This window comes from Muntiacus reevesi, chromosome 9, assembly GCF_963930625.1.
Source record: "Muntiacus reevesi chromosome 9, mMunRee1.1, whole genome shotgun sequence".
NCBI classification, from domain to species: Eukaryota; Metazoa; Chordata; class Mammalia; order Artiodactyla; family Cervidae; genus Muntiacus; species Muntiacus reevesi.
This window is the reverse complement of record NC_089257.1, coordinates 8166270-8177400: the sequence shown is the minus strand read 5'-3', so window position 1 is coordinate 8177400 and position 11131 is coordinate 8166270. Positions and strand designations below refer to the sequence as shown.

The 11131-nt window shown below is 42.8% G+C and overlaps 1 protein-coding gene across 1 annotated transcript; it reads left to right on the top strand.

Moving 5' to 3' along the window:
* The first annotated feature begins 1260 nt into the window (after positions 1-1260).
* Positions 1261-2190, top strand: LOC136174715 (olfactory receptor 4X2-like). Its single transcript, XM_065944898.1, has one exon. The coding sequence runs from the start codon at positions 1261-1263 to the stop codon at positions 2188-2190; it is 930 nt and encodes a 309-aa protein (XP_065800970.1).
* The last annotated feature ends 8941 nt before the right edge of the window (positions 2191-11131 follow it).

The following is an 11131-nucleotide window of genomic DNA, read 5'->3' as shown; positions in this document are numbered from 1 at the left end:
GTTTGATCATCATGCCTTCCCCTGGCATCCCTTAGTGGGGTGAACTCACGGCTGAGCTGCCAGAATTCTTCTTTTTCTGTGGAACATGGAGAGACAAGAGTTCTGTGTTCTTCTTCTTAATCAGGTGGAGTAGACCCACCAGCTTGGTCTCAACATTCCCAGGAGTAAGGCTGGAAAGGGGAGCTGATTTCCCGTCTGGCAACTCCTGAGCTGTATGAGCTCTGGTTGCGAGCCTGGCCTGACTGCTTTGAAACTGTATAACTGAGACCTGCACTACGTGAGGGATGTTCTCGGGGCGTTATTTGCCCCTCTGTGACCAGAGCAGAAAAAAGATCTGGGGTGAGACATCAAAGGCACAGAACTCTGGGTGAGTTTTGTTTTGTGAGCATGTGATCATTACAACTCCCCTTTGAAAGGGAAGGGAATGCTACCAGGAAGGCCGTGGTATTTTGCAAAGTGCTCTCACGCTGGTCTGGCCTTCGCCTGAGGCAAGCACTGCGCTCAGACCTGGGATTCAGGGATGGAGAGGATGTGGTCTTGGTCCTTGGTGACCTTTGTTCTTTCGGTATTTGCTGAACTTCTGTGATGTACCAGATACTGCGCTAAGAAGGCTAGGATGATCTATATGCACTGATCCTCCATCCTATGTACATTCAGTGAGTGTGATTTTGTGCAGGTGCTTCAGTTAGCGCTGCAGATAGAGTGGTGGTAAGAAATAATCTCTGCTCTAGAAAGTTCAGTCTGGTGGGGCAAATGGTCACATAAAATAATTACAGTAAATTCAGTGTGTGCGTGCATGCTAAGTGGCTTTAGTTGTGACTGACTCTTTGTGACCCCGTGGACTGTAGCTCAACCAGGCTCCTTTGTCCATGGGATTCTCCAGGCAAGAATACTGAAGTGGGTTGCATGCCCTCCTCCAGGGGATCCTCCTGACCCAGGGATAGAACCCACGTCTCTTGCATCTCCCGCATTGGCAGTGTGATGCCTTACATTTGTGCCACCTGGGACGCCCTACAATTCAATGTGCAAAGTGCTGTATTTCCAAAATGTTCTAGGAGAGGAGGGTCACTGAGCCTAGGCTTCTATGGATTGCAGAGATGGATTTCCTATTTCTGAGAAGGTTCCAAGTTTGCAGAGTTTGAATGGTAGCATTTCAGGTACACAAGGGAATATTATATAATTCACTGCTTAAGGAAGGAGTTTTTGTTTCATATCATTTCAGATCACCCTTCCAAATTACTGCCTCCTGGTGGCTACATCATGGCTATGACACACAATGTGACAGAGTTTATTTTCTTGGGACTTTCTCCCAATCCAGAGGTGCAGAAAGTCTGCTTTGTGATATTTCTGCTCCTGTATGTAGCCATCGTGCTGGGGAATTTCCTCATTGTCCTCACTGTCATGAGCAACAGAAGCCTTGGCTCCCCCATGTACTTCTTCCTCAGCTACCTGTCCTTTGCAGAGATCTGCTACGCCTCTACGACAGCCCCCAGACTCATCTCAGATCTGCTGACTGAAAGGAAAACCATATCTCTGTGGGACTGCATGTCACAGCTTTTCTTTATTCACTTGTTTGGTGGCACTGAGATTTTCCTGCTCACCGTGATGGCCTATGACCGCTACATGGCCATCTGCAAGCCCCTCAACTACACCACCATCATGAACCGGCAGGCGTGTGCCTTCCTGGTGGGAGCAGCATGGGTGGGGGGTTTTGTTCATTCCTTGGCTCAAATCCTTCTTGTCTTCCGTTTGCCCTTCTGTGGCCCCAATGTGATCGACCACTATTTCTGTGACGTGCTTCCCCTGCTCAAACTTGCCTGCTCTGACACCTTCCTCATTGGTCTTCTGATCGTTGCCAATGGGGGGACCCTGTCTGTGATCAACTTCGTGATCCTCTTAGCCTCCTATGTGGTCATCTTGCTGCATCTGAGGACTCAGAGCTCCGAGGGGCAGCGCAAGGCCCTGTCCACCTGTGGGTCCCACATCACCGTGGTCACCTTATTTTTTGCTCTCTGCGTCTTCATCTATCTGAGACCTTCCACCACCCTGCCTGCGGACAAGACGGTGGCCGTGTTCTACACGGTGATCACCCCACTGCTCAACCCTGTCATCTGCTCCCTGAGAAATGCTGAAGTGAAGAAGGCCATGAAGAGGCTGTGGGTCAGAGCAGTGAAGCCAGAAGAGAGGTAGAGGCTGAGCCTTGGTCTGGATCTGTGAGTTTAGAATGATGCTAAGACCAGCATTTAAAAATCCTATTATAGAGGAAAATAAAAAGAGAAATGCTCACAATAAACATTTTATTAAAAATATGTATATTGTTGCATTCAATAAAAATGTAAAAGATTATGTCTAAGTAGATGTCAACCCTGAAGGAAATCTACTCCATCTTTCAAGAAGTAAAAAAAAAAAAAAAGAAAAAGATGCCTAGTCCAAACTAAAGGGGCAGAACAGGACGAAATTCAGTTCCAGGACTTGTTAGTTCTAGAGTATTCTAACTGGTTTCCATACTCATCAGCTTCATTATAATTACTTGTAAAATATTTCCTCTTACGGATATACTTTTACTTATGCCATTGTTGGGGCTTCCTTGGTGGCTCAGAGGTTAAAGCATCTGCCTGCAATGAGGGAGACCTGGGTTCGATCTCTGGGTCGGGAAGATCCCCTGGAGAAGGAACTGGCAACCCACTCCAGTATTCTTGTCTGGAGAATCCCATGGATGGAGGAGCCTGGTGGGCTACAGTCCACGGGGTCGCAAAGAGTAGGACACAACTGAGCGACTTCATAGCCATAGCTAAGCCATTGTTATGGTTAGAAGTTTAGATCATTTCTAATTTTTTAGTCATATAAGTAACACTGAGGGAAAAAATAATACTGAGGTCAGTATCTGTGAATAGAAATACTTCACTATATTTTTAAAAGAAGCTCACTTGCTCTTCTGGCCTGGAGAATTCCATGGACTGTGTAGTCCATGCGGTTGCAAAGAGTTGGACACGATCGAGTCACATTCATTTTCACTTGCTCTTTGTATTTTCTGTATAAACTGTTCCTATAATTTCCCCATCTATATTTGAGTTGTGGTTCTTTTTATTAAGTTCGAAAGACTATTTAAATGTAAATATTTGTTCTTTCTGGTATGAACTGTAGTGCACGCATATATGCTAAGTCACTTCACTCATGTCTGACTTTTTGTGACCCCATGGACTGCAGCCCGCTAGGCTCTTCTGTCCATGCAACTCTCCAGGCAATACTCGAGTGGGTTACCATCCTCCTCCAGAGGATCTTTCTGACCCAGATGTGGAACCTGCTTCTCCTGCAGCTCCTGCATTGCAGTCAGATTCTTTACCACTGAGCTGCTGGGGAAGCCCTTCACAATGTATACACATGTCAGAACATCACACTGTATGTCTTAAATATGTACCATTCTTACTTTTCAAGTCTATTTCAATTAAAATAGAAAATTAAACTCAGTATTAACTCATGCATATTTGCTCAGTTGTGTCTGAGTTTCTGCGACTCCATGGACTGCAGCCCACCAGGCTCCTCTGTCCATGGGGACTCTCCAGGCAAGAATACTGGAGTGGGTTGCCTTGCCCTCCTCCAGGGGATCGTCCCAATGCAGGGATGGAGCCCAGGTCTCCCACATTGCAGGAAGTCTTTACCAACTTAGCTACCAGTATTAACTCTTTCTAAGCAGATGGTGTGTGCACGTGTGTGTGCATGTGCACACGCATGTGCATGTATATTCACGGGTCTCTGACTCAAAGGGGTGAGGTAAGGCAGAAAGGAAACTCTCTCTTCCTGCATCTTTGGCCACAGAAATGCACACCCTGGGCCATTGTTTATATCACTTCCTTTCATTCCATCAGCCTGTGTTATTCCTAGAAGTCCTTCCCAGGTTCTGGATATAAAAAAGCTGTTAAACATACAGTGGTTTTAAAACATTTGTTTCTTTTTCAGAGATACAATGGTGAGAAGTTAAGAAATCCTGAGCCTATTACAGTAGCTAATGCCATTTAGTTAAAAAAAAAAGTTATGGAGATAGGCATTGATGGAGAAAGGTTTAACACAGGTTCCTTTAAATAGTGAGAAATCCTGGGGATTTAAAAATAGAGTTTCTGTTCTTGAAGTATTTAAGATGAGTTACAGGAGGAGGCCACACACATACACCACTGTTTTATAATTTATTTGGCCAAACATACAAAGCTCCGAGGAAGTAGCACGGCTGCAAGAACAGAAGCAGGCTGGGGGCATATTCTAGTTCTATTTCCTTCTGGCCTCTCTGCTTCATAGTGAGGCACCAGCTGCTGGTGACACATTCTGTGTGGATGGGAGATGCTACACTGAGTCATTTGACACAATGGGAAAATTTATTATTTATATAGGTCTGAACCATTCTCATCATCTTTCTGAACCCCAGTGACCTAATCTGTCAGGTGGGAATGCTAGTTTCTAATAGAGTGTTACTGTGACTGTATGTGAGATGTTAGAGAGCTTGAAAGACACAAATGTACCACGCTGTTACTTAAGACACTATGCCCAGAAGTTAGGGAACTATAGTCTTTCTGAAGCCCTTGCACATGAAAACCATGTGCTCACAATAGTAAAATGCTTAGACCTTTAAGAATGAGTCGTAGTAGGACCTCTGTACTAGGAGTTAGGAAGAGAGTTTAACCATGCTATCAATGCACAGGGTGGCTTGGCACAGTGATTGTCCCTCTTTGACTGTTTGGGCAGCTTTAAAATGAATGAGTTGGGCAAAATAATCCTGAAGGCCCTTCAATGACCAGCATTCTGTGATTCAAAGGTCACATGTGGACTATGTGTGCGAAGCGGTCCTGGTCCTCTTGGTTATAGTTTCCCTGGAACTCATTGACTTCACTGAGCTAGGGAGGGGTGAGGTCAGAGTCGGCCAGCAAAGGCCTCTTGTGGATGTCTGCGGTGGGACAGAAGGATGATGTGACACTGGATTCTCCTCCATCATTTGCTTGAAATGCAGATGGAAACCTCTAGGGGCCAGGACAAGAGGTGGTTAATTATACAGGGGCAAGGAGAAATCCCAACATTGTAATTGGATTAATTAGAGATAAGTTCCTTAACCTCTGAAAGGAAACAATTGGGAACTTGACTTTTGCTATTCTCAGAAATTCCCCAGACAGGCGATGCCAGAAAAGTTCAGGGAATTCAATTCTCTTGTCTCAGTTTTCCATCTCATTCACTTAAATACACACAGTTTCACCGCCCAGCAAATATTTTTCTAAATCTTCATTTTCCTGGGTTTTAGGATAGACTGATCTTGTTCTATTCCCCTATAACTCTCTTCATGAGAAAGTCATTAAGTGCTGGAATTGGCACATGCAAATACTGGCATGGGTGGTGCCTTGTGAGTTCATAGAAGAAGGTAAGCATTAAGTGATGCTTTTTTGGGTGGAACAGAGTCTGACTCAGGCGGGATCTTCACACACATTGCACCATTCATTTTTGTTACTCTAGCTTCCACGTGTTTCAATCATGGGCAGTCTTTCTTAGATTTGCCCACTCTTTCGCCAGATGGTCACACTTTAGATATCATCCTATTAAAGTCTCTCCTGCCAACTTCAATGACAGGAGGAGAAAGTGACTCTCTAGCTTGACTTACAGCAGATATTACAGCCACCCTCACCAGAACCACTTGTAAAATGGTCGCCGTGGGGGCGTTAATGCTAGTTTTCATCAACTGCTGAGTCATGCAAGAATATCCTTTTGAAAAATTCAAGGGGGCTGGCTAAAACATTTTCATGCCTGAAAGTCTCTGGTGAAAATTGAAGGCATTAGTTTCTTTCAAACCTGGGGATAGAACTACACAGGAACCTAAATATTGCTGAGGACCAATCTTGGCCCAAGATTTCCAAGTTCTAGATCAGTGCAAACTAACATACTGTTTATATTTCCTTGTGTCTGTGAAACAAAAATCTCTGTCTGCCTGGAGTGACTTGTGTAAGCGAATCAGTTTTCTGACTACGGAAGTTTCAGAAGATAAAGTTAAGAATCAAGGCAATAAGCAATATTCAAGATAAGCTTATTCACTTAATCTCTATAGGGGCATACTTTGGAATTATTTTCAAAAAGCTTACTTTTTATACTACATACCTTCATTATACTTATATCTATCTATCTATATATAGCTTACAAGATACTTGCAATGATACCTTAGTTTTGAAATAGGTGTAGCAGCAGATGCAGAATTCAGGGGTCAAGCCTCCAATATTTATTAACTCTGCTGAGTTCCCTACCCTATGTGAGGTGTAAGAGTAGAAAACTCTAATGACGGAAAACTGAAGTAGGAGCACATTATTGTCCACATCGTTACTGTTATTTTTTTTAGAGCTTACTCTTTAGCTTTGTTTTGCCTTTTCTTTTTTTTTATTTTTTATTTTTCAGTGGGTTTTGTCATACATTGATATGAATCAGCCATAGAGTTACACGTATTCCCCATCCCGATCCCCATCCCACCTCCTTCTCCACCCGACTCCTCTGGGTCTTCCCAGCCCACCAGGCCCGAGCACTTGACTCATGCATCCCACCTGGGCTGGTGATCTGTTTCACCGCAGATAATATACATGCTATTCTTTCGAAACATCCCACCCTCGCCTTCTCCCACAGAGTTCAAAAGTCTGTTCTGTACTTCTGTGTCTCTTTTTCTGCCCTGCATATAGGGCCATTGTTACCATCTTTCTAAATTCCATATATATGTGTTAGTATACTGTATTGGTCTTTATCTTTCTGGCTTACTTCACTCTGTATAATGGGCTCCAGTTTCATCCATCTCATTAGGACTGATTCAAATGAATTCTTTTTAATGGCCGAGTAATATTCCATGGTGTATATGTACCACAGCTTCCTTATCCATTCATCTGCTGATGGGCATCTAGGTTGCTTCCATGTCCTGGCTATTATAAACAGTGCTGCGATGAACATTGGGGTGCACGTGTCTCTTTCAGATCTGGTTTCCTCGGTGTGTATGCCCAGAAGTGGGATTGCTGGGTCATATGGTAGTTCTATTTCCAGTTTTTTAAGAAATCTCCACACTGTTCTCCATAGTGGCTTTGCCTTTTCTTATCAACACGACTCTCTTCTCTCTCCACACTCTCTGTTCAGTGTGGAAGCCTGCTGTCTGGGGCACGCGTGGGAGGAGTCAGTGGGTGAGATGTGTAAGGGAGAGAATATTGGACAGGAAGCTGTGGAGACCGATCCTAGTCCAGGCTCTGCACCAGCCCTCTGTGTGAGTCTGGGTCTTCTGTAAGAAGAGGAATCCACGAGCTTCCTTCCAAATCTAACGCTTTATTTTACTCAGTAAGGGACACTAGTGAGGAGAGGCTGGGCATCTTATTCCTCTGGTGATAGAATATCTTTGGAGAAAAAGTAGGAGAAAATGAGTACTGGAAAAGGCAGTTGGATCAATTTTTTTTAAATTATATTTTATTTGTTGGACTTATTGAGGACTTAAGCCTGGAATACAGCTTCTCAGATAGCTCTGAGGGACTGTTCAGATCAATCTTATTTTTCAGAAGTCCCAGGACCTAGAGTTCTATGATAGAAAAATTATAATAAGAAATCATAGATGAGGACAAGAGTGAAGAAGTTTCACATAAGTTGTTTATTGGGTCTAATCTATCTTAAGCTTCTGTGTTCATCCTTGTTTTGGTTTTCTTAACCATAAACCCTGGAAATGTGCAGTTGCTTACTGACTGATAAGAGTACATTATCTTATCTTTCAGAGTCTCTTCTTTAGTTCTCCCAGTTAAAACACCAGAATTAAAATTAAAATTACCCCACAGGTAAAATGTCACTGCCACTGTCAATTGTATACAGTCTGATGACCTCTTTATGCAATTCTTTCTCAAATGTTTTCCATTTCTATTCAGAAGTTCAATAAATGTCAACTTATTTTTCTTTCTTCCAATCTAAATACTTTAAAATTTTAACTTTTTAGAGAAAACTTGATTGCACCAAATATACATGTTATTCTGTTAACCTTCAATGACGTTAGACAGAAAAGCACGACTAATTTTTTTTTTTTTAATTTGAAAACTAAAGTGGTCCTTACAGATCTTCTGACAGAATCTCTCCAACTGACACGCCCAAACAAAGGCAATTATAGAAACAGAGAGCATTTGCATTCAAAGCTAAATTTCATAGAAATAATTTGTGAAATTAATTATTTGTGGAAAAAATTATCCATTTCTAACACAGCCATTTTTGCCATGGGGGTGAAGCATGCCCACCTATGATTCCTGTTCTTCACAGAAACGCCCTGATGATGAAATATTGGCACATAGCAAGAGAGTCAGCTGGGTATACAGAGGAGCCTGATGGGGAGGTAAGGGAAGGGCGCACGAATGAGTACAGATTTATGATGTCTATTTTATACATAAGGAAACTGAGACTCAGAGAGGTCCAGTCCCTTGCTCTAGGCCACAAAGCTCAGTTTAAACAGTGATCTATTTTTTCCAAAATATAGATGCTTCCACCATCTCTCTGACTCCTGAAGAGTGCCTAATATTGAATGCATAGCAAGAGGGTCATATTGTGGACTTCCTACAGCTACTGCTAGTTTTTCACTTACTCTGCAACCTTTGAAATGAACCAGGTGCCCTAGTACATATAAGAGAGAAAAGGGAAAGGAGGTGGAAAGGACAAAGTTCCCAAGCTTCAACCTCTATTCTTGGAGGTCGGTATGCATAAGGGCAAATGGGAGTCTCTTGGGTTTATCTATCTCTGTCTCTCCGTCTGTCTGTCTATCAATCTGTGGTAGAAGACAAATAACATAAAATTTACCACTTTAACCATCTTTATGTGCACAAGTGAAGTGAAGTCGCTCAGTCGTGTCCAGCGCAACCCCATGGACTGTAGCCTACCAGGCTCTCCGTCTATGGAATTTTCCAGGCAAGAGTACTGGAGTGGGTTGCCATTTACTTCTCCAGGATATCTTCCCAACTCAGGGATCGAACCCGAGTCTCCCGCATTGCAGGCAGACGTTTTACCATCTGAGCCACCAGGGAAGCATTTACGTGCACAGTTCAGTGAGTTAAAGAGCACACACACTGTTGTGCAACCGTCACCACCATCCATCTCAAAAACGTCTTTCATTGTCACAAACTACTCTGTGCATGCACTCACCAAGCACTGACTCCGTGTACCCCCACCCATGGGGGTACACCCCCAGCCTCTGGAAACCACCATTCTATTTTTTGTCTCTCTGAACTTTACTACCCTACAGACATCGTACAAGTGGTCTCATATAGTGCTTTTCTCTCTGGAGCTGACTTAGCATGTCACTTAGCATATTCAGTTCTGTGTTATTTCATAGCCCACTATTCCATAAGCTAGTTCTAAGATGCTTAACTCAGATCCCGAGGCTGCTGCAAGTCTATGCAAAGAAAGATGGGTGTCAGGCCTGCCTTCTGAAGTGGGGAACACGGAGTCCCCATTAGACTCTGAACTAATGGGGTGATAAGGCAGAATGAAAGCATAAATCAATTATACTCTGATACGCATTTCTCTAACAATGATACTGAGCATATTTTCATGTGACACTTGGCCATCTGTATGTCTTCTTTGAAGAAATAGCTATTCAGGTCTTTTGCCAGTTTTTTTTTTTCTGATGTTGAGCTGAATGAATTGTTTGTGTATTTTGGAGATTAGCCCTTCATCTGTTGCTTTATTTGCAAATATTTCCTCCCATCCTAAGGATTATTTTTGTCTTGTTTATGGTTCCCTTTGCTGTATAAATGCCTGGATTCCCTGGTGGCACAGACAGTAAAGAGTCTGCCTGCAGTGCAGGAGACCCAGGAAGATCCCCTGGAGAAGGAAGTGGCAGCCCACTCCAGTATTCTTGCCTGGGAAATCCCATGGACAGAGGAGCCTGGCAGGCTATAGTCCATGGGGTTGCAAAGAGTCGGACATGATTGACAGACTAACACTTTCATTTTGTTGTACAAAAGCTTTTAAGTTTAATTAGGTTCTATTTGTTTATTTTTGCTTTCATAGAAACTAACACAACATTGCAAAGCAATTAAACTCCAATAAAAATTATATCTGATATTCTTATCAATTATCCTCTTATACAATTACTATTTAAAACCTATGAGCTCTTTTAATCCCAAAAGCAGCACCATGGAAAAGGTATTGTCATTTCTGTTTTCCAGATGAAATTTATCAGCATGGAAGAAAATCATAGACTTGTTTAATATTCCAGATCTGCTAAATGGCTGTGCTGGAATTGAAAACTCATCTCCTGACCCCAAACCCTGTGTTTCTGTCACCGGTTCAACACACAGAAGCTGACCTAGACTGCAGGCTGGTTGTGAAGTGTGTGAATATGGTTTTAGGATGCCTTTAGGTTTGCTGGCAGAGCTTGTTTACCTTGAGGGAACGACGGCTTCAGAAATGTGATTATGGATTTTCTGTGTCTGATCACCCTTTGTCAGAGCCCTCTGAAGACTTAATCACATTTCCTCTGCTCCATAGCCAGCTCCAAGGATAGCGGATGAAGCAGGGATGAAGCAGGATGAAGCAGGATAGCAGCCTCTCTCCTATGCCTTTTAGGGAGTCAGGCTGCGATTCAATAACTGCAGGGTAACTGAGGTTGAGAACATCTAATAGCCACTACAAAAGTTGGTTCCATATTACCGTATACAGCAGTACTGACTGAAACTCTTATTATGGATCCAAATATAAGGCGCACACTTCAGGAATAGAATATGCAGTAGCAGCAGCTACATTTTGAAAGATGCAGACCTCAGTTTAAAGACGAACTGTGTGTCATTGAATTTCTCTGAGCTTCAATTTTTATGTAGGAAATAGTCTCATTTCCGCCATGAAGATTCATTAGTTAATGAAGTGACTGAATAAGAGAAAACACTTCAAAGAAGCATTATTACCAGCTCAGCTGCTGCTTTGGGAAAAATATCAAGCTTTGATGACCATTGTCTTTCCCATTTGTTTCAAGGAGAGCATGTTTTGGAGAAGCTCAAGGCAGAGGGGATTAAGAGGAAGCAGAAGGACAGTTTTCCTCAAGGTCTGAAATGGATGCTCCTAACTATTGAAGACACATCTTTGGTGATTTCAGGTGTCAGCTCCTGAGCTTTAGAAC